The sequence below is a fragment of the Arvicanthis niloticus genome, chromosome 24 (genome assembly GCF_011762505.2).
Source record: "Arvicanthis niloticus isolate mArvNil1 chromosome 24, mArvNil1.pat.X, whole genome shotgun sequence".
NCBI classification, from domain to species: domain Eukaryota; kingdom Metazoa; phylum Chordata; class Mammalia; order Rodentia; family Muridae; genus Arvicanthis; species Arvicanthis niloticus.
The window spans coordinates 26,521,303-26,544,744 of NC_133432.1; the positions used below are offsets into that span (position 1 = coordinate 26,521,303).

At 48.0% G+C, this 23,442-nt stretch overlaps 1 protein-coding gene across 11 annotated transcripts in view; it reads right to left on the reverse strand.

Annotated features, from left to right (window-relative positions):
• The window catches only part of Cux1 (cut like homeobox 1), a 313,743-nt gene that overhangs the window by 12,260 nt on the left and 278,041 nt on the right, over positions 1-23,442 (reverse strand). For 7 of the 11 annotated variants that reach the window (XM_076923240.1, XM_076923239.1, XM_076923238.1 and 4 more), the window contains 3 exons: positions 22,158-22,346; positions 19,279-19,543; positions 6,002-15,110 (listed from right to left, as the gene is read on the reverse strand). The exons of the other annotated variants lie outside the window; for them this stretch is intronic. In XM_076923240.1, coding sequence (XP_076779355.1) covers positions 14,426-15,110; positions 19,279-19,543; positions 22,158-22,346 — 1,139 coding nt within the window. In that variant the 3' untranslated portion in view covers positions 6,002-14,425. Of the gene's footprint in view, positions 1-6,001; positions 15,111-19,278; positions 19,544-22,157; positions 22,347-23,442 lie in introns of those variants that run through there. 11 annotated transcript variants of the gene reach the window in all.

The window sequence follows — 23,442 nt, forward strand, 5'->3', positions numbered from 1 at the left end:
TCTCTCCATCTGTGAAGCGTCCCGACACTCCGGCCTTACGCTGGCCCAGGCCAGCTGGAGGCAGGGCCTGCTCGCCAGTGAACAATGTGTTGGGCTAGCTTGAGACCTTGCCACTACGGCTGAAAATGTTCCCTGATAGTGTGGCAGCAGGAAGGGTTCTTGGTCAGGGATGAGAGTCTGTCCCTGAAGACATGGCTTTGTGTGTGTGTGTGTGTGGGGGTACTGAGTGGTCCATGCGGACGTGCTGCTGAGCTAAGGCACAGTGAGTAGGCTGGCAGGGAGCTTGTGGGGAGAGGCCGAAGGGACAGGGTCTAGGGCACCTGGTGTCTCACCCTGCATAAAGAGGGGACAGTGAGCTGAGCCCCAGTATTCTTCTCTCTGCCGCCATGTCTCCTCTGCTATGAAGAACTGTACCTTTAGACCCTGAGCCCAAATAAACTGCTCCTCCCTTCAGTTCCTTTTGTCTGGTATTTGTAGCAATGAGAAAAGTAACCGATACAACACCCTGCTGGAGGGGCCTCAGCCACAGATCTACTTAGACGGAATGGTGGCCAAGGATGCCTTGTCGGTTGGAGGCAGGGGCATGCATACCAACATGTTTTGGTCATGTCTCTAGATGGCCATGTGGCAGGAAGGGAAGGTCCTGGGCTGGAATGTTCCAGAACTGAGCTTGAATTCTAGGCCTGCTCTCTAGAGAGTTCATGACCTTGGGCAAACTCTCTGACTTGGGCAGGTCAACTTCAGGATGACAGGAGGAGGGGGCTGTAGGACCCCATTTAAACTCAGGAGAAGAAGTATGGGATTGGGTCTGGAACCCTCAAATGGGGAAGGGGTGGGCAGCAGCTCCGCGTGGCTCTCAAAGTGTGAAGCATCTGTGAATGGCTAGGGAGTCCTTGGATCTGGGGACCTGAGCTTGCACATGGAGGCTGGAGAGACCCTGGCCTAGAAATGGCTGAAGGCAGTTTGGAGGGAAAGGCAAAGACTGTGAGGAATAGAGCTGAGGTGTGAACCCTTGGATGGAGTATGTCCAGGGCCCAGTGGTAGAGGTACACCCATGAGTAAGGAGAAGGCATGGTGTCTTGAGCTGAGGGCTGGAGTTCTGTTGGCAAGGGCATGGTTTAGTTCACACAGGGGAAGCCCACACCAGCTAGAATGTGGAGGAAGGGTTTGGACATCTGTAGTGACCGGAGAGAGTTGGTGCCCAGTACTGGGGAGCATGCGTGAGAAAGAGGGTGCTGGGAAGTGGACAGAGTGTGATGGGGTTGTATGAGTGCCAGGGGGCTAAGACTTCACCCCCTTATAAAGGTCTGTGGAGTCTCATTCTCCCGGAAGAATCTGGAAGGGCTTCCCAAGGAAACACATTTCACAGAGGTAAAGAAAGAAGACTACTATCAAGGTTGGGACGGACGGAGGCCAGACTCTGATACGAAGCCGAGGCATGAAGGGTTCAGTGTGGCATTTCACACCTGTAATCCTAGTGTAGCAGGATTCTGAGTTCCTGGCCAGCCTGGGTTACACAGTGAGACCCTGTCTCAAATAAAACAAGGGCTAAGGATATAGCAGGCTAGAGCAGTCAGGGTCTGGGGCGTGGCTCAGTGGGAGAGCCTGTGACCTAGAATCCCCCAGGGAGGGGGAGCTGGAGTCGTAGCTCAGCCACAGGACACTTGTGTGGAATCCCTTAGTGAGGGGCCAGGGATGTGACTTGCCTAGCATGCACAAGGCTCATGGCTCAATCTCTAATGCCACAAAAAACCAAAAAAAAAAAAAAAAAAAAAAAAAAAAAAAAAAAAAAAAAAAAACCAAAAAACAAACAAACAAACAAAAAACCCCAAAAAGCAAACAAACAAAAACCAATGGGGAATAGAATCAAGGCACAAGGAGGCTGCAGGTAGGTATGTGCAAGAACGTTATCACAGTAGGAGTCAGAGAGGCATAGAGTGCTGCCGTCACGGCTGTTCTGATGGCAGGGGACCCTGCTTGTGTTAAATTAGCTTTCTGCAGGCCAGGTAGGGTTGAGGGCTAGCTAATCAATGCACACTGTGCCACCTTTACCCTGAATCTACAAGGCCTCATGAACACTGAGAAATGCCTACAATTTGTTCTGCAGTGCGCCATAAGGTGTCCTTGACAAATTGCCCTCCTTGGTCCCACTGAAGAACTTGTCTATTCTCCAGTGCCTATCTCTTTAAGACCATCGGTTGCACTCTGCTGTCCGCTACCTTACCTGAATCTGTCCAGACCACTCACAAGCCCTGCATATTGCTAAGTTGCATCAGCATCGTGCATCAGCAGTGAGCACCGGGTATTCAACCCTGCCAGCCGCTCTTCGGTTGGCCTGCTTGCTGTTTCTCTCTGCTAAGTTCTGAGTGCTGCTTGGGCAGAGGGTCTCTCACACCCCTTCTTTCTCATCAGTGCTGCTGTCATAAACCTTATCTATAGGCCTGGGACTCTCTGCTGTCTAGCCCCCTTGTCTGTTCATCTGTCTCTCTGACACAGGGTCTCACTATGTAGCCCAAGCTGACCTCAAACTCATAGCAGGCTTCTTACCTCAGCCTCCTTAATGCTGTATTGATAGGTGTGCACCACCATGCCTCTCAAACTAATTCTGTTTGGTATTTAATATGCATCTCAGTCTTAGAGGGTCTGAACTTAAACTTGCTTCTCTCTCCTCCTGGGATTTGCTTTCTCCAGTAGCAGCCTCTGCTTCTCGGTCTTATGTGTCCTGGCCAGCCCTTTATAGCTGTCTAGCAGTAGCTCAGACAAAGCCTTAGTCATTGCTGTCTTCTATTCCATCTTAGGCTGGTAGTCCTGGGAACTGAATGCAGGGCCTCACAAATGCTGAACAAACACTCAACCACTGGGCCACACCTCCAGCTCCTCACTAGGGGATTCTAGGCAGGGGCTCTACCACTGAGCCACACCCAGCCCCTCACTGGGGGATTCTAGGCAGGGGCTCTACCACTGAGCCACGCCCCCAGCCCCTCACTAGGGGATTCTAGGCAGGGGCTCTACCACTGAGCCACGCCCCCAGCCCCTCACTGGGGGATTCTAGGCAGGTGCTCTACCTCTGAGCCACGCCCCCAGCCCCTCACTGGGGGATTCTAGGCAGGGGCTCTACCACTGAGCCACGCCCCCAGCCCCTCACTGGGGGATTCTAGGCAGGGGCTCTGCCACTGAGCCACGCCCCCCAGCCCCTCCCTGGGGGATTCTAGGCAGGGGCTCTACCACTGAGCCTGCTGCTGAGCCCTACCTGCTCCTAGAATGGCTCAGTAAGGCCAGATCCAGTTGTTTGCCACCTTATTGGAACCACAGTGAACCATGGGACCAATGGGTTTTGTTCTCTCACCAGTGCTGGCCAGCCCCTGAGGTGTTCTGTCAAACGAAGTGGACAGCTCTCTTGTTCCAATATAACTGCCCCATCCCACAGTCCCTCCCTGTATATCCATCTGTAACTGTACTTTCTCAGAGTATCTTATTAAGCCTTAATGGTTCTTAACCTTCCTAATGCTGTGACCCTTTAGTATAGTTCCTCATGTCTCGGTGACCCCAACCATAACATTATGTCATTGTCACTTTATAACTGTAATATTGCTACTGTTATGAATATGATGTAAGTATCTGATATGCAGGCTATCTGAGATGTGACCTCCAGAGAGGCTGAGAATCACTAAGGCCTCTAATTTGATTCAGACCACTTATCCTTAGGGAAGGCAGTAAAGTCTATTCCTGGATGGCTGGCAATGTGCCTATAGTGGGTGAGTCTCCCAGCTGCAGCCTGGAACCTTTCTATCTGCTTTTGCCACCCAAGTTGGCAGTTTATAAGACAGCTCTACAAAAACACATGCAAAGTTGGTCATCACAGCACATGCCAAGAAACAAGAATCCTAGCACTTGGGAGGTATATGCAGGGGGATCAATTGTTCGAAGCTGTCCTTACCTATATAGCAAGTTTCATACTAGCTTGGGGCATGGGCTAACTAACAACAGTAGATACTCAGCTGGTAAAGTGCTTGCCATCCCCAAAACCCACATTTTTTTTTTTTTTTTTTAAAGCCAGTTATGGGGCTGGAGCAACAGCTCAGTGGTTAACAACACTGGCTGCTCTTCTGGAGGACCCAGGTTCAATTCCCAGCACCCACATGGTGACCCTCTTCTGCCCCCCTTGCACACCTGGCATGCACATGGTATACAGGCATATACATGCAGGCAAAGGCAATGCATCACACACACAGAGACAAAATCTAAAAAAGAAAAAAGCCAGGAACAGTGGTGGGCTTGTAATTCCAGGGCTGGCAGATCTGTGCGCCTTCCTAGGCAGCCAGATTAACTCAGGCCAATAAGAGATTACTTTAAAGCCTGGCAGTGGTGGTGCACGCCTTTAATCCCAGCACTTGGGAGGTAGAGGCAGGAAGATTTCTGAGTTCGAGGCCAGCCTGGTCTACAGAGTGAGTTCCAGGACAGCCAGGGCTACACAGAGAAACCCTGTCTCGAAACAAAACAAAACAAAACCACCACCACCACCAACAAAACCCAAAGAGATTACTTTAAAATACTTGGGGAAGCTTTCTGGGAAAAAAATAAAATGTTGTATAATTCAATTCAGTTAATAGCTAGTTTTGTTCTGAGACAGACATCTTACATAAATGTGGCTGGTCTTGTACTATATAGCTAACGGTGACTTTACACTCTTTTTTTTTTTTTTTGGTTTTTCGAGACAGGGTTTCTCTGTGTAGCCCTGGCTGTCCTGGAACTCACTCTGTAGACCAGGCTGGCCTCAAACTCAGAAATCCGCCTGCCTCTGCCTCCCAAGTGCTGGGATCAAAGGTGTGCACCACCATTGCCCGGCGACTTTACACTCTTGATCTCCCTGCTCTAGCCTTGCAAATGTGGGATTACAGGCATGGGCTGCCACCATGGCTTTGGTTAAGATATCTTTAGAAATAGGGAGGCTGGGGCTAGAGAGATGGCTCAGCAGTTAAGAGCATTGGCTGCCTTTTGAGAGCACACGAGTTCAATTTGCAGCACCCACATGGTGGCTCACTATTGAACTATTGGTGACTGAAGTTCCAGGAGATCTCATACACTCTTCTGGCCTCCTTGGGCACCAGGCATACAAGTGGTACACAGATATACATGTGGGCAAAACACCCATACACACACACATATATATATATATATATATTATTATATATGTATTATTATTTTATGTATAATATATACATATATATACATATATATATATATAAATATAATTTTAGCGGGGGCATCCCTAAACCCAGGTAAGTGGCTTTAGTTGACGAGCTAGCCCTAAATGTATCCAATACCACCTTCTAAGGCTCTCGTGGTTTCCTGATAGTTTTCTAATGGGAGGGGGCTGGTGTTTGGAGACAATGATAGTGAAAACTATGTCCCTCGAGCATTGGACTGAAGCTCTGGGGCTCCTAGCAGGAGGGGAGAAGAGCTGGCAGAACTGGACAGTACACAGATATATGTGCAGGCAAAACATACACAAGCATAAAAAGAAATCGTAAAAAGAGAATTCTAATACTATTAACATTTGCTTTGAAGGCTTCCAGCATGGAGATAATATTCCTTTTGTATATAAGCATTTTATGTTAAAATCGCAGGGTTACTGCTTGAATGTATATGGCCTTGGGTAAGGCTTCACTCCTTTTCCAGACAGGTCTGGTTACTCTGACTAAAGATTTCAGGTGCTCCTCTGAAACACCCTGCGGTATCACTCAAATTCCTCGGCAACCCTTAAATGATAAATTCAACACCCACCAGCTTCCCACAGACAATTCTTATGAACCCAGTAAGAGTGACGCTCTTGAAAGAAGCCCCTCCATCCCAGGCTTCTCCCCGCACTGCCTAGGAGCCATGTGACAATAGGGTTTGCAGGGAGTGAATGACGGTTGAGGTGCCCACTGGACCTGTGTCTAAGAGGCGGCTGCTGTTCCTCAGGGCGGAAAAATTTTCAATAAAAACAGCCCACACGCGCTTGTGTTTGTATAAAAGATATTTACTTCAATTATCACACCTAGGGTGCTAGTGAATAATAATACATGGTGTGAGCTTCGGTGATATTGCTTCTCCGTATCATAATAGGGACCGTTGGACAGTGCAGAGAACAAACATTTCGTATGGCTAACCAAAGACAAGGGACGGCGCTGAGGGGCCGACGGGTGCCTCCCCCACCCCCACGCCAGCTGGGACCAACTCTTAAAGGCCGAAAACAAATCACAAGAAAATCAAGACTGCGATAGGAGATGGTCACAGCAACACAAGGCTTCTCAAAACTACTTGTACAAAAAAAAAAAAAAAAAAAAAAAAAAAAAAAAAAAAAAAAGGAGAGACATTTCTTTACAATTTTTTTTTCTTCCTCTCACTTTTTTTTTTTTTTTTTGGTCAATTGGGTCTTGGTGAGGATTAAAATAAAAAGATCTGTGATTGTATTAACACACAAGCTCTATAAACACCTAAGACTTAGTGCCTGACAGAAAAAAAAAAGTAAATACTGCTAAAATGTAACACATGATGGGGGAGGGGCTTAGGAAGGGCTGACGTGTGTCTTGTGCTGTGTGTTAGTAGTCTAGAGGAGGGTGGTGCTACCCGCTCTCCTAGCAAGTAGTTATTGCACAAACGCAAAGAGCTAGGTCTCCTGTCCTGTGGGAAGGGACTCGGGAAAACCGTGGAGCTGAGTCCTCCCCACTGTCAGCTTATGGCAAGCTATTCTCAAAATGCTTGAAGGCTTTTTTTTTTAAAAAAACGCATTCTCATGTCTCCAAAATGTCCGGCATTTTTCTGAGGCAGGGTGGTCTCAGAGGGTGGGACATGAGATGTCTACTTTGTGTGTGTGTTTGGGGTGGGGTGGGGAAACTAGAGAGACGAAGAGAGAGAAATGCATAGACTAAGAAAAATGAAAACTCTTGGGGGACTGGGCAATTTTACTGGAGGACTTTTACCCCCAAAGAGATGAGTAGGACCGCCCCCCACCCCAGATTTCAAAGAATGGTAAAGATATGATCCAGAAAGAAAGTTGAACTTGGGCTCAGTGGACTGTTTGGGGTAAAGGCAGGTATCCGGCCCTGCCTAGGGGGTGAGCAGGTCCTTTGCCTGTCCCTGGGGAAGCCTCTTTTTTAAGTTTGCCACCCCCAGGTAGAGATCAGTCCCACATACCCCCACCCTCTGCTGAGCAAGCAATGGGGGCTTCCTGCTGGCTGTATTTCCAGCCACGGAAAGTCCTTTCTCCACTTTTCCTGACATAGGAGGGTAAAGGGTTCGCTCAGCCCATGCCCAGGTGTGGGCGGGCCTCTAACCACCTCCAGTGCTCGGAAAGACCTGTTGCCTCAAACGATGCTTTTGACCAACTTCGAATGCAAGGAAAGACAACTGACAATGAAAGTCAAAGCCATGGCCACCTGTGGGGACCACTGAGAAACCACCTTCCAGCTCAGGGTGACGGCCGTGGCCAGACTGCCTGCCTCTCTCCTGATCCAGGCTCGCCAAGTATTCATGAACCCAGAAGTTTTAACAGAGGCTCTAGGAGGCTTTGGGGGAACTTGAACTTGGCTTTTCTGTTTTCCTCACTGTATTGCAGCGCCTCGGGAGCAAGCCTCCCCCCAGTGCTGCCTGTGGGTAGCTTTGTTCGTCAACTCTCTTGATTGAACAGTTAAGATACACAGAGACCGCCAGGTTTGAGTGGCTACTAGGGAGACAGGTGTCTGATTGTGCTGGAGGACTCCCTTCTGTCCCTCATGTCTCCCACTGCTGGTCCCCAGCCCTCTTTGGACTCTGGGATGGGGAGAAGAGAGGTGGGGAGCAAGGGACAGTTAACCACTGGAGTGACAGCAAAAGCATTCGCAACAACAACACAAAATGACAACACACTCCTGATAAGTACTTAAATGATTAACCTAATAATAAATTAGAAGAGGATAGATAGAAATATTTTTTTTTCTTTCTTAAAGAAACATCCTTTTATAATCACCCTCGAGTACGCTGACAGATCAGTAGCAGTCGGTCTATCTCCACAAAGAGAGGGTTAAGTGCTTCAAGGGCCGACTGTGGGGTCAGGCATTCGGGAAAGTTCCCTGCTGCTGGAACCCAGGCAGCCACGACCCAGGGCTGAGCCTCAGTGGCCAAGTGAGACCAGCTTGCCCGTCGGTTCATGAACACACAGAACTACAGTGAACATACTCATCCACGACCTGAATCGATCCTGGTTCTAAAGCTTACTTAGGAGTTCATTTGGTGTGCAATAACGCTATCTTTTTCAAAAAGAAAAGAAAAACAAAACAACCCCCCCCAAACAAAAGCAACATGATTTCCATTGCACAGAGCTTCGACACAGAGCCAGCTATTAAGTGCTTCCTGCTTAAAGCCAACTAAAAAAACAACAACAACAACAACAAAAAAAAACAACAAAAAAAAACACAAAAGATAATTATGGGTTGGGAGAAAAAAAAAGGACTTTGCAAACAAAAGCAGCCCCGTGCCACTTGGATGTGTCTTGCTGAATGGTGTCCTATTTTGCCAACGGAAGTCCCAATGCTTCCTGGCACTGTGCTTCTGATATATTTTCCATAGGGATAGAGGCATGGTATTGGGATTTAAGGCACCTTTCCTTTCTGATCACAGAAAGCTTAGTACATAGCATATTTGTGGTAGAAATTAAAGCCAGAATACTACACAAATTACAGTAACAGACTACTTAACATGAGCAAACTAAAACCCATCTATGAAAAGCAACTCAAAGGCATTTGAAATTTGAATAACCGAGGGATGGGGTGTGCACATTCATGCATAATCTAACATCTTTCTTTCATTAGCCCCTCCCCCCCATTCTTGGCAACAATGCTGAACTTTTAAAGTCAGCATTTCAAAGAAGACCAGGAGCTTTGGAAATGTCTTGTTAAAGCTAAATGTCACTTTGTCCAAAAATGAAAACTCGATATGCCACTGAAGACGTGGCCGTGGAATCTTTGGAGGGAAGGTGGCAGGAGAAGAGTAGGGGTGGGCACGGGGGGGGGGGGGCACGGGGTTTGGTGAAGAAGCAGATCCTCAAGTGGTACATGGGGATCCTGGCTTTTCCTTTGCTGTTTCTCAACTGTCTTCTTCCACTGGCTGAGCCTGAGGTCTTGGGGTTGTCTCCTTTACTAAGGAGCCTGTTCTTACCCTTACTTTCCTGGTAGTTTCCATCTAAAAAGCGTTGGCAGAAGTGACAGGGATGAAAACTTCAGCCCGTTCCCTTAGCAAGTCTACTGGTCAGACTGCTGGGTAGCATCTCTGGATGGATGGAACCAAGCCAAGAGTCTCAGGCCACCTGGGCCAAAGTGTCCATAAAGCCGCCCCTGATTGAATCACATCCCAGAGAAACTGCAGTGGCAGCTGTCCTTATGTCCTACAGGTACACTGTGGCCACCAGAGCAGCTATGGCCCAGCTCCACCGGCTGTCTTGGGAGCTGCTGTCCTCCCACAGGGAACAGAAACTGGCATGTTCTTTTGAGAAGTAGAGAGAGATCAAGCATGCATGTGGAAGAAAGCCGTCCGAGCTTTTCTGTCCTGGAGATAGCTGTGTTTGTAAAGCAGAGCTCACGGCAAGGTCTAGAGATGAGAGATATGGACAGCCATGTTTCCTGGGGAAGTGTGCTTGGATTGTTTGGGGATAACCCAGGGCCAAAGAAATGGCTGTGATGGAGTCTGACAGCTGTGTGGGAAGGCAGAGCAAAAGACAAGAATTTCTGAGGCTGGAGACCACTCCTGCCTACAGACCCAACAGCTGCTGGAATTTCACGAACAGCTGGAAGTCAAGAGGAAAATCCCTGTGCTTAGCAGACTCCAGACACCACTTCAGGATGTGCTCACTGAAGGAGGCAAACAGCACACCTGCCAAGATGATCTGTCAAGCTTCCAGCCTCTTAAGCCCTCCTCCCCCCAGGCCACTTGCCTCACAATTCTGAGTGACATCAAGTGGTGAGGTAGAAGAGAACAGAAAGGGGAGACACTGGAGGACAGGAGAAACACAGTCAAGAGCCTTCCACTCCCCCCATGTATTCCCTAACCTTTGCTCTACCCCATCTCCTCTGCAGGGACGGCTCCCAGCCTCGGAGGTCTGACTGGAATGACTATAGGTACCCGTGGTAGCACATGGAAAGCAGAAGCATGTGACAGGACCCAAACCATTCCAAGGGTACCTAGAGCCCATCGAGCCCTGTATAAGGAACACAGCTCCGAAGAGACAAAGATAGCCAGTCTTGCTGTGGCAGGGAGGGTATCTCTGATGCTGGTTGTCAGCACTCCCACTCCCTACCTCTAAGGCTTTCACAGCTATACAAACTTGGGGTGCTTAGTTGATGCCTAGAGAGTGCCCTCTTTGCATTGGATACAGGCTGCTTCCTGCTGAGCTTGCTCACCAGCTCCACAGTTGAACTTGGCCCTGGCTGTGGAGGCAGATGAGCTATGTAGGTCTATGGCGTGGCAACAGGCAGGGACTCTGCTGGCCACAAGAGTCCAGAGGAACACTCAGCTCACAGCCCTGCTACATTCTGGGCCATCTACCAGAGCTAACTTTAAACAAGGAGAAAAGAGACACCCATCAGAGGGAAGCTTACCGAGGAGACGGACACCTGAGCTTTGCAAGCAGATGCATCTGTGCACAAGAGGACAGCTGTCCTCTTGACTCATTATTCAGAGTGGTGTGGCCTAACACCTAATACTATGTCCCCGGGAGTCTGTCCTGCTTTGAACCCAGGATACAGTCATAAGCCACTTCAAGGTGTGATATTTTTCAGGGTGGCTAAGAAGATATCAATTTCAGCTAAGTGCCTGCATTTTTAATTTTATTTTTTTAAAGAGAGAGGTCTAGTATAAAGTGGTCAGACATCACAACTGACTAACGTTTCGAGGAGGTGGTGATTGGGAGTCAGGCAGAAGTGGAAGTGAGTGGGCAGATGTCTAAGAAGCCATATTCCTGCCACTTCAGATGCCATAAGGGGACTTGGCATGAAACAAGAGGTGTCAAGGGGGCCTGATGTGAACATCGACTTTATGATGGGTTCCCACTTAGCCAACTGGGTAATGGCATGAGACCTAGTTAGGATTACTGCCTCTAATTAAGAAAAAGGTGTTCGAAATGGAACAGGGGCTTGTGATGAAGTGTTAGTGTTTTATATGGAACCATTTCTTCCCCTGAGGGAGAAGTACAATTCAGCGTTTGAAGCTGAGAGTATAAAGAGGATGGCTGGCTGTCTGTGGGAGAACTGCTTGGATCTCCAGCCGGCGGAAGGTTACCACATGAGGGAGTGCTGTTCAAGGCACTTGAATATTGCTTTTCAAGATGAAAGATGAACCCTTGGACTCACACTGGGAAGGGAGGGAGGACATGATGAGGAGGGAGATATAACCCCCCAGGTTTCTGTGTTGTCTACTGGCAGCTCTTAGAAATACTACAGACAGTGCCAGCTTAACCCCAAACACCATCAAGTTGGGATCTCAATTAAAATAATAATAATAATAATAATAAATAAGAAAATACAAATACAGAACTCAAGCGAAAGCCTAACCGAGTGATTGCATTGAGCACCCAGATGTAGGTCTGGCACAAGAGACAGAATGGAAGTGGACAAGAACCTAGTTCAAAAGTTAAACAAAAACGACTGACTTCCTTGCAAGAGTCCAAGGCTGTCTTACATTGCTACCGTGTGGCTGCCAGGATGGAAAACCCTCCACTTCCATTTCCTCAGATTTAACGCTGCGGTGAAGTAACAGACATGCCTTTGAAACTAACACACTACCCTCCTCCGTCCTGTTAACTCTGCCTCTCATTCTAGTGAAAGTTAGGTATTTAAGATCCCTTACCCATGATGACAGGTTCCCTGGAGATTTCTATGGAGGGAGTACCATCATCCCACCAGTGACTCTGCTCTTCCCTGTCCCTAATGACTCCCTGGTGTGAATGAGCTCTTCCTCACTTCCGAACTCAACATCCCTGCACAGAGCCAGGTGTGACTCTGTGTTTCCTTCCACTGTGAATCCTCTTTGCAGCGAGCTGGACCTCAAGCTCAGAAGTGATGCAACCATCCAAAGACAGCAAGGGGCCTGCCTCCCAGCCTCCTAGAGCCTCTTGGAAACTTCTCGTTCATGAAAGGCATTGTCTTTAGTGTCGTGACTCTTACAGTTTGTGAAAACTTCAACTAAGGGCTTGCAGCTGCAGTTTGAAAGACTGTGAATGAAAATACATAAGCTCCAAACATCATGCAAGAAGTGTTCCACATCTGACAGTCAAAGCCTACAAGCTGAGGAATAACAAGCACACTGAGGTGTCAGAGCGGGAGATACCTTTAAAATTAGAACTCCCTCCCACCCTCCCAAATAAAAAAAAGTACTATTAATTAATTAAACTTAAGAAATAATGAATGCACCATTAAAATGTCATCCAAAGATGTTGACCTAAGACAAAAGTTTCAATGATACACAATACGGTCAAAAAGTTTTCAATCAGTAATATACAGTATGACAGCTACATCTTGTAAATTATACCCAATACTGCCGGCAGTCTATCCCTCTAAAGAATATTTGCCCCCTTCATCCCTTCCTAACAATCAGATAATAAAATACAGCACCTATAAATAAGCAAAAAAAAATATATATATATACCGAAATCATCTATTGTTAGTTTAAAGATATGGCAATAAGGAGTCTAAATTAGCAAAACCTGTAGAAGCCATGACTGATAAACCAGCTTATTGAAAAAGGTGGCAGTAATGCACTCTATGTGTGCACAGGTACTTAAGAAAATACACAGACGTATAAAATTGCACACGCACACGCACGCACACTTTCATCCACCTCTATACTCACGCATATACACATAGACAACGGGAGGAATCAAGAGACAAGTTAGACTTTTGATTTGTACTTAGATTGCCCTAAACTGTGCATAAAAAAACCTCGTGAGAGAAGAAATGAATGAGGGGCCAATGGTATGGTCTGGAATTGAAGAGTGTCACCATTTTGGTGAGTTTGGGCCATCTCTACAGGGATTGGGAATAAAGCCCAGACGACAGCGTTCTCTCTTCTGCAGGGAAGGAAGCTTCCCACGAGTAGATAGGGTTATCAGTGCTTGTGGTGGGAAGGGGATGAGAAGAGAGAGAGGAAGAGTGTGTGCGCGCGCGCGCGCATGGCTGCGCCAGCCCTGCCCAAGCCCAGGGAGCATTTCCCCCTGGGGGGTTCAGTCTGTCAGGTGCCTTGGAGAGTGGCGTGAGGTGAGGTGCCTTCTGTGCCAAGGAAAGATGAGCAGACGGTTGCCTGCACGTGAGGGACTAACTGCTGCGACCTTGCGGACCTACATTTCCTTCCTTTCGACGCTTGCACATGCACAGATGTGCCAACACAGACGTAGACACCATAAATAAAACAAAATGAACCGGTACATGCTACAGTTCTAACTTGTCTCCTAAACCTCCGAGATATGAGGTCTGATCAGCGTGCTCTGCGGTTAGAGGTTAAAAAGCAGATTATAAAATACCTAGATTCGGATCTTTCTTTTTGTCCTGATTTGGCCTAGAATGGAGTGTATTAAACAAACTCTGGCCAGCAAAAGCCCAGAGTCAGTTAAAGCTATGGATCAATGTGCACTACATGTCAGGATTCTAGTTACGTACAAGAAAACACTACGTCAGCTACCACAAAATCAGATATTTTTCCTGATGTGACTTTTCTTTTTTTTTCTTTTTTGTTAAAAAATATGTGGAGTAAATGTGTTTTATTTTAATTCAAAGTTTCAAACGAGAAGATTCTTTTCTTGAAAATATTTAGGAATCCAAACTAGTGTGTTTAGAGTCGGTTTGACTGTGCAATCTCTTAGTGGCAACTGAACAGCTACAAAAACTTTCTTTTTTAATTTTTCTGAAAAAATCCCCCCCTTCCTGGTTTAAGAAGATAATAGTGTATTATCGCTCTGAAGCCATTAGATGGCAGATAAAAAGCCCCCTTTTAATATGTGGGTTTGATTTTTTTTTTTTTTTAAAGCCCACACGAAAGAGGAGGGCGCAAGGCAAAAGCTGTAAAGAGTTATTCCAGAACCTGTGGAAATCACTTAGGGCAATTAAAAAAAAAAACACTTCAGGGTACAAAAAAGCTTGACTACACATTTCCGTTTTCTTCCTTGAAAACACGACATAGATTGGGCTTAATGCTCCTTTGTTTTCTATATGCACCTTGGCCTATGGCGATTTTGCCCTGTGGCCCGCAGGGCGGTAAGTGCGCAACACGTCCAGGCCTCGGGTCGGCGCAGCCCTCCACGCACCCGCCTGCCCCAGCCCACCGCTAGCCAGTGCTGACTAGGCTCGGGGCCTGCTAGGCGCAAGGAGGCCTGGCTAGGCCCAGCGAGGCCCTGCTGGTCAGGCCCAGAGGCCCGGCGCCCTCAGAACTCCCATTCAATGGGCTCCTCCCGGCTGGCAGCCTTCTCCAGGCGGTGGATGATGCTGTTCAAGTTCGCGGCCTTCTTCTTCCGCACCGGGTTGTCCCGGGCTCCCGCGGCCTCCGGCAGCCCGAAGAGGCTCTGCAGTGAGCTAGGCCTGCGCGCAGGCGCGTTGGCAGGCGCGCTGGTGCTTGGCAACGCAGAACTCCTCTCCGCAGGGCCCGCCCTGGCCGCCCCAGGGGCCTCCGTGGCCGTGGCCGTGGCCGGCGCAGTGGCTGAGGTAGCGGCGTCCTCTCCCGCCGCGGCTGCGGCGAGGTTTGGCACGGGCGCTGGGGCATCGGCGGTGAGGCCCTCGGGAGGTGGCCTAGGCCGGCCTGCGTCTTCACCGTCGTCCTGTCCTGGGGTCCCCGAGGATAGTGGCTGTGCCTTCGCCTTCTCGGCCGGCTGCGTCGCTTCTTCCCGGTCTGCCGGGGCTGCGGCCACCTCTGCCGGCCCTCCCTGAGACTTGGCGGCCACTATGTTGCCACCTGGCTCCTCGGCGTCGGCGGCTTCCACGCCGTCACAGCTGTCGCCTTCCGAGCTGGGTGCAGCGCGGCTACTTCGAGCTGAAGGTGAGTCGCTGGCACCGGCCTGGCCCTGGCTTCCGGCTTGAATCTCCTCAATGAACAGTTCTCTACGGATCCGAGACCTGTGAGACACAAGCGAAGGCTGTGAGGTTCCTGTGCACAGGCCTGGCTGGCCTCACCCCTGCCCACACCACCTGCTGTAGGCACTGCCCGTCTGCTCCTGTCTGGTCAGGAGCCTCTCTGCCTTCCCCAACCCCTGCCTCTGTGTTGAGATGCCACCACCATAAACTTAATTTTTCTGAGATGATGTCCCATAAGCTAAACATTTCTAAGATCTCAAGTATCCCAGACAGGCCATGAACTTGCAAATTGGCCAGAGTCACCTTGAATTTCCATTCCTGCAGCTTGCATTTCCCCAGTGCTGGGGTTCCAAGCGTGCACCACCATGGCTGGTTTATGTGGTGCTAGGGAGAGAGGCCAGGGATTTGTTCGTTGGAGGGAAGCACTCTCCCAACTGAGTTACATCCCCAGCCCTATTTTATTTTTGAGACCAGGCATTGCTATGTAACACCAGATCAGGAGAGTCTTGAATTTGTCATGGGGCTCACTCAGACTGGCCTTGAACCTAGGATTCTGTTTCAGCTTCCTGAGAATTGGGATTCCATCCTATAGTTATTGATTGGCCCATTTCTTCCTTCTCCATCTTACCCTGATGGTCCATAACTACTCTGCAGAAAGCATGGTTCTTGGCATGTGTTAACAACTTACTAAATAAATGAAACTTCAGTGGGAAGACTATAATTGGATGTAGTCCAAGGTGGGAGTCTTGTAACTTGAGCTGTGAGGCACAGGCCAGGGAGGCCTCAACCCAATGGTGTACCCTCAACTGACTGCCTGCTCTGAAGAAAGCTACTCAGTAGGAAAGAGTCAGCTGATCAAGTTGGAAAGAAACTAAGTATGTGCTTTTAGTATATCAAGCCTCCCCCCAAAAATGTGTATGGGTGTTTTCCCTGTATGTATCTGTGTGCACTACATGTGTGCCTGGCCCTTATAGGTCAGAAGAGGACAATAGTTCTCCTGAAACTGGAGTTATAGACAGTCGTGAGCTATTATATGGGTGCTGGGAATCAAACCAACGTCCCCTGGAAGAGCAGCAAGTATTCTTAATGTCTGAGCTATCTCTCCTGCCCCAACCAAATTTATTTATATATTTTTTTGAGATATGGTCTCACTTTGGCTCTGGCTGTATGGAGACCATGCTGGCCTCTAAACTCACAGAGATCTGCTGGATCCTGTCTCCCAAGTGTAGGGATCAAACCATGCCCAGTTTCAACTAATTCTTTTGTTACATTTTATTTCCTATGCAATGGTGTTTTGCCCAAACATATGTCTGTGTAAGGGTATCAGATCCCCTGGAACTGGAGTTACAGACAGTTGTGAGCTGCCATATGGGTGCTGGGAATTGAGTCCAGATCCTCTGGAAGAGCAGTCATTGGTCTTTAACCACTGAGCCATCTCTTCAGCCCCAACCAAGTTTTTTAATACAACATCTTCCAGCTTTAGGTGGGAATGTACACAGGTAACTTGCTGAGACACTGAATGCCAGGACATAATGCTTCCTTCACAGAGTCCTTAAGTAGAGCCTGCCCCCTCAACTCCCCATCACTTTCACAGTCCTAGGCTCAGTCAACTTCTAGGCGTGTCTGCCTAATAAGCCAGAATGATAAGCAAATGTCCACTGGTGGAAAAGCATCTTTGGGTGAATTAGCACCAAGACCAGTGTCCTGCAGAAGTGGACTGCTAATACTTCTTTTTCTGTTCATGCTATTACTGAATGAAGGGGATATCCTCTTCTGTACCCCCATATTAGAGGACTGAACTAAGGGCTTAAAGCACACCAAGTAGACATGTCAGCTGAGCTATGCCCTCCACCCCAGACTGGCTGATTCTAGCCAAGTGCTGTTATAGTGCCCCAACATTTCTTGAGCTTTTAGGTTTTAAGACGCTTTTAGGTTTTAAGACACAGTCTTTCTAAGTTTCTCTTGAACTTACCCTGTAGTGTTAAATTTTAATTCTTCTTGCTTCAGCTTCCTGAAGAGGTAGGGCTATAGGCTTGTGCTACAAGGTACAGCTAAGGGAATGCACAGCTGGGTCCTGGGCTTGATTTTGGGCTTTGGCTCAAGGTATGAGAGCCTTAGGACAGTAAGTCTACCTGGTCCATAGTGACTTGTCTGTGCTAGAGTGAAATCTGAATCTTGTCCTGAAGATTGTTTTTTTTTTTTTTTGGGGGGGGGGTTGGGCAAGGAGGCTGGGTCTCTTTGATCTCAGACTCCCCAGTGCTGGGATTAAATGTGTGAACCACTATGTCCAGCTTTTTTTTTTTTTTTTTTTTTTTTTTTTTAACTATTTCCTTATTTTTGTATGAGTGTTTGCCTGCATGTAAGTATGTATACCCACTATATGCCTGGTGCCCAGGGATGTCAGAAGAGAGTGTTGCTAGACTCCCTGGAATTGGAGTTATAGATAGCTGAGAACCACCATGCAGGCACTAGGAACCAAACCTGGGTACTTTGGAAGAACAGCCAGTGCTCTTAACTGTTGAGACATTTTTCCAGCCCCTGTCCTGGATATTTTTAAGCTGTGATTCAGAAAAGTGGGGTTCTGATAGGTCCCAGAAATACCCAGGTGCATCAGCTTTCCTTGGGTAACTTCAGGAACTTGAGAACTGAAGGACCAGTCCCTGGTGCTGGCTCTGCTCACTACCTGTTCTTCAGCCTCACTTCAACAAGGTAAGCACCCAGCTCTGCCCAGCTAGCAGATGGCAGGTCAGGTGAATAGCTAAGCTGAGTCTCACAAACAGGATGCAAGTTTGATGGGTCTGAAATGTGCTGTTGCCATTTACAGCTACAGCTTGGATACACAAACACAGACTTCTGAGTTCATTTATTCTCAAGCTTTCTCTGAGACACGGCCTTACTATGTAGCTCAGGTTGGCCTGGAACTACCTATCTCAGCCTCCCAGGAGCTGCGTTTACAGGTGTGTGCTTACAGAGCCTTTGCAGTGAGGGAAGCCTGCTCTAGTCAGTAAGGCAGAGGTAAATGCCTGGAAGTGGCAGAAGGGTAGTATAGGATCTGGCCTTAACACCAACTGCCTTGGTGGGCATGTGGGACTTTCCTTGGTGAAATAGATCCTGGGCTTGAATACTGGTTGGAGGACATACATTTATTTATTTACTTTCAGAAATAGGCTCTTGCTCTGTAGCCCAGTCTAGACTGAAACCTTCCATTCTTCTGATGTCTTTTAGGTACTGGGATTATAGGTGTGTAGCACCATGCTTGGCATTATCTTCTAAATTTTAACTCATTAATTTACTTGACAGCTAGTGATGGAACACTTATGCTTAGCTCTCCCACTGAGCCACATTGCTGCAGCCCTGGATTTGATATCTAGAAAAGCTATACAGGAAAGTAGGCTTTGGAGGGTACTGGGGATTTAAGCAGGGCCTTGTCCATGCCAGGCTGTGCCACTGAGCCACACCCCCAGCTCCTCATGGGTAGATTGTAGACAAGAGCTCTACTGCCAAGCCACACCCCAGACATAGGTTAATTCTGAAGGATCTTGTTCTTGGTTTTAATTTTCTTCTTGCACGTATGTGTGAGGTAGGTGTGGTCGAGGGCATGCATATGCCATAGCACGTGTGTCAAGGAGTTAGTTCTCTCCTTCCTCTGTGTGGGGCTGGGAATCAAGTTTACATAGTCAAGCTTTGTGGCAGGTACCTTTACCTGCTAAGACATCCCACTAGTCCCTAGCTTTCTTTTTTTAAAAAAAAAAAAAGACCTTAGGGCTGGATGTGGTGGTTCAGGCTTTTAACCTCAGTACTGGGAGGTAGAGGTAGGCAGATCTCTGGGTTCAAGGCCATCCTGGTCTAAATAGCAAATTCTAGGCTAGATAATGTTACATAGTGAGTGAGACCCTGTCTAAAATGAAGATGGCAACACCAGCAGGGTGAACCAGCAGGCAGAGGCACTGTGCACACAGACCTGACAAACTGAGTCCATCCCAGAACCTATAAGGTGGTTGGAGAGAATTGAATCCTGAGACCTGTGACCTTCACAGGATGCGAGCATGCACACATGCATACTGGGGTACTAACCCCTTTCCCCAGCAGTTTACATTGCATAATGTTTTAGCCTTTGGTCTCCCTTCAGGGATCAAGGCTACACTGTGTTCTGTCAGGTGGGTTCTCATGGGTCTGGACAGTGGGAGTCTGGATAGGGCTCTAGCTCTACCTGTAATTATGGAACCAGTTGATGACGGTGCTGGTCTTTAGGTTGAGTTGTGTGGCAAGCTCCTCGATGGTTTTTGGTGACGGGTATGGCTTCTGCTGATATGCTCGCTTTAGCGCTTCCTTCTCCTCTGGAGCCAGCACCACTCGAGGTTTCTTCAGCTGGTGTTGGGGCTGGGGACTAGCGCCCTGGCTGTAGTCGATACCCACAGAGGGGGGCTCACAAGGCTGACTGTCACTGACAGAGCTGTGTCGCCTCTTCATGTAGGCTGCAGGAAAAGAGAGAGAAAACAGGTGAACTCAGGGCTAGCTGGCAAACCAGCTCAAAGCCTCAGCCCTGGGAACAGAGCAGGGTGTTGTATAGCAGTGTGGTGGGACATATTTAATCCCAACACTGAGGGAGCTAAGGCAGGAGGATCATGAGTTTGAGGCCAGTCTAGGCTACATACTAAGACCTAGTCTGGAAAAAAAAAACCAACCCAAAAACCAAATAGCTGGGGTGTAGCTTAAAAGTAGAGTGCTTGTCTAGCATGTATGATACCCTGAGTTTGAGCCCTAGCACTCAAAACCAAACAAACTGAAGCAAACCAAACCAAGACAACCTAAACAAAGTAAATAAATGAGACTCTGCAGGGGAACCACACTGTCCTCAGCATATACTGAGGCCAACTCTGATGTCATGTGGGTTCCCAGCTATCTCTGTCCAACCCGACAGTTCATTGAGGGCTGCAGGAAGATCTAGCTTGATGAATACTCTGCTGGCAGGGACATTTGGGCACCTGGGAGAAATTCTAATAGAGATCACTAAACAGAGCTTGCAAAGGGCTGAGACTTTCCAGAAGGGAGGATATTTCAAGATCATCTCGAAGGATGATGTTGGATTAGCTAGAAAAAACGGGCTATGGTATAGAAGACAGCAGGAGGCTGTTTAGAAAATCAGGAGTTGAAGGTCATCACTGGACTGTGTGAGACCCTGTTGAGAAAGAGTGGGTAGAATAGGGTACCAAGGAAAGGAAAAAAGACGATGGTAATGGAAGTCAATGACAGAGGCAAGAGTTCATAAAAATGGAACATCATAGAACATTCCCAGAGAGAAGCTAAGAAGGGCCTAAGGACATGAGGACAGCCAGGGGCCAATGGTTACAGAAAGGGCTGGAGAATCTCGAGGGGATGGACAGCCAAAGGCGTCTAGCACCACAGGGAGGAATGTTTGGAAGGGCCAGGCTGGACTTTGGACTTGGTAGTGTGGGGAAAACTAAAGCCTGGAGAATGGGAGTGGGTCCATGGTGCTAGGCAGCAAAGGCTGACTACACCCACTGTTTCTAACCCTTGCACTCTGGAGAGCTTTATGTTGGGCAGTTACTGGGCTCTGCTATTTTATTACCAAGAAAACTACTGAGAAGGTACACTCCAAAAGCTGAGGCAGGACCACCATAAATTCCAGCCCAGCCTGAGCTACATATTAAATTGGAGATGGAAAGAGGATGATCAGGAGTTCAAGGTCATGTTTGGCCGTAAGAGACTGTATGTGTGTATGTATGTGCATACAGCAAAATTACAGTTGTGAAGTAGCAACAAAAATAATGTTATGGTTGTGGGTTCCTATACCATGAGGGACTGTATTGAAGGTCTCAGCATTAGAAGGTTGAGAAGCACTGTTGTAGCTGCTCAGGAAGTGATGGTTATCACAGGCACTAATGGGAAGGAGAACCAGCAGTGGCACCGGCTATGCTATTGACAGGTCAGGTGCCCAGTTGTTTGCAAAGGCTAGCGAAGGCTTCCCTAGCCTTTGGTGAATGGCTGAATAGCTATTCTGGGGACCTGGGGTGCCCCAAGGTATGGGCTCCACTGAGACAGTAACACTTTTGTGACACAAGATGGCACCAGAGCCCATGTGGAAGGAAGCTGGAGGCCCGGAAAGTCTGGACTGTCCAATTTGGGGTAGGGAAGGGAAAGGGGATGAACAAGCATTTCTGTGGACATCTGAAGGGACAGGGAGATTCTTTGGAGGTGGCCCAGTGTCACACCTTAAGTGGATGGTCTTGGCTTTGCAGGGAGTGGGGCACTTTGATACTAAGTAAGTACTGGAAACTGGTGGAACTCAGCAGCAGAGGTTACTAGCTTCTTTTGCTTGTCTTCTTATCTAGGGTCTCACAAACATTGCTTGGTCTGTACTCACTCTGTACTCTTGGGCTACTCACTCTGTAGCCCAGACAGGCCTGGTATTCTCTTTTCATTCTCTGTAAGAGTTCCTTAGACTTAGTAGGTAGCCAAAGATGACCTTGATCCTCCTGCCTCCACTCTTAGTGCTGCCATTAAAGACATTAAAACTACCTCCTTGGTTTAAGTGCTGCTGGGATGGAACCCAGGCTTTATACCTGATACAAGAGTAGCCTCCCACCCAGCCTCTTCTTCACAGCTGTGGATTATCATGCCTGGTTCCAAATGCGTTTCTTTCTTTTGTTTCCCATAGTACTGAGGGTTTAACCCAGGCTGTATGCATGTCAAGCAAGCACTTTACAAACTAGCTACAGTCCCAGCCTATCAGTATACATATCTCAATCTCTAAGTCTTCACAGGAGGCACACACATAGTGGATGACATGATACATAAGTTAAAGAAGATAAGCCATTATCACAGACTGTGCTGCACCCAAAGGTCATGAGATCTTTGTTTATAGACTTTTGGTCCCAAAGAGGTAAGTCTTCCTTGTCCTCTTAGCTACTCACTGGCTGAAACTTGTCTAAACTATGGTGCTCTGCCTTACAGAGTCTGGATGAGGGATCAGTGAGTGACCACATCCCCCATCTCTGTGGGAAGATTTGCAGAAAGGGCACATGTGTGAATGAGGTGGTGCCTGGGTAGCAGAAGGTAGGCAGGTACCTTTCTTCTCCATCCTCTTCATATCCATCAGCTTCTCCACATTGTTGGGGTCGTTCAGCCATAGCTGCATGCGGACAAAGGGCTCTCGTCCTTTCAGACTAAGCTTATGCCAGGGCTTTGGGCGGGCAAGGAGGTCAGAGACAGAGCCCTGGGTGAGCCCCAGAATGGTCTCCCCAAATAAGCGCTGACCTGAAAAGCAGACGTAAGAGATGGTCACTGACACACAGAGGGCAAGTGGTAACAAGAACCTGAACTCACACACATGGTTTAGTGGCCAGTAGTCTGGATTGTGAAGGCCTGGCCTACAGCACCATTTTGTATAAGTATTCTTCTTTGGTTTTTACAGGGCTGGAGATAGACCCTAGGGCTTTGTGCATGTGTGGTGAGAAGTTTATCACTGAGCTATACCCCTGCCTCTTGTTGGTAGACCCTAGGCAGGTGCTCCACCCTACAGCAGGGAAACATTTCTTCCACTTGTCTTCTAACAACTTTATTGGCAAGGAAATTAGAATACACTTGCATTCTATGTGACAAATAACTATGCTTTCAGAAAAGCTTCCATGTAGCAGGTATGGCAAATACATACTTGTAATTCTAGCACCGGGAGGCTGAGGCAGAAGGATCAGCAGTTTTAGGTTAGCCTGGACTATATAGGGAGTTCCAGGTTAGCCTAAACTACTTATCAATAGCCTCAAGAAAAAGAAAAGTTTCCAGGAGACAGGTAAGCTGAGGGTGGACACTTGCAGCATCTGTTAGATGCAGAGAAATCCCTACACACAGGCCCAAAGGGTGGAGTGTCATCTGCTAAACTCTCAGGCTGTTTCTAACCAGAGGCCAAGTGGGCGCATGATTAGCAAGGTCAAGTGTCATCTGAGAGACTAGGCACTTGACTAGTGGGTCACAGCAGAAGGGAGGAGGAGTCTGGAAGCTTCCAATTAAAAGGCTCACTGGTAGTACTGGCTTCTGCAGTCTAGGCTGCCTTTGTTGAGTGTACCTCAGAGAAGATCAAACCTTCCCTGGATTCTTCTCCCATGCAGAGAAGACAGCTTGCTTTGGGCTGATCACAAGAGCATTGAAGTCTATAAGCCTGTGTCACAGGCTTAAAAGAAGGGCTTGAAGGCTGGGAGAGATGGCTCATCATTAAAACCCTTACTATGCAAACATGAAGACCTGAGTTAGAACCCCAGCACTCATATAAAAAGCTGGGCACAGCAGTGTGTGGCTGTAATTCTTGGACTGGGGAGGGGGAGGGAGGACGATCCCTGCAACTTGATGGCCAGCCAGT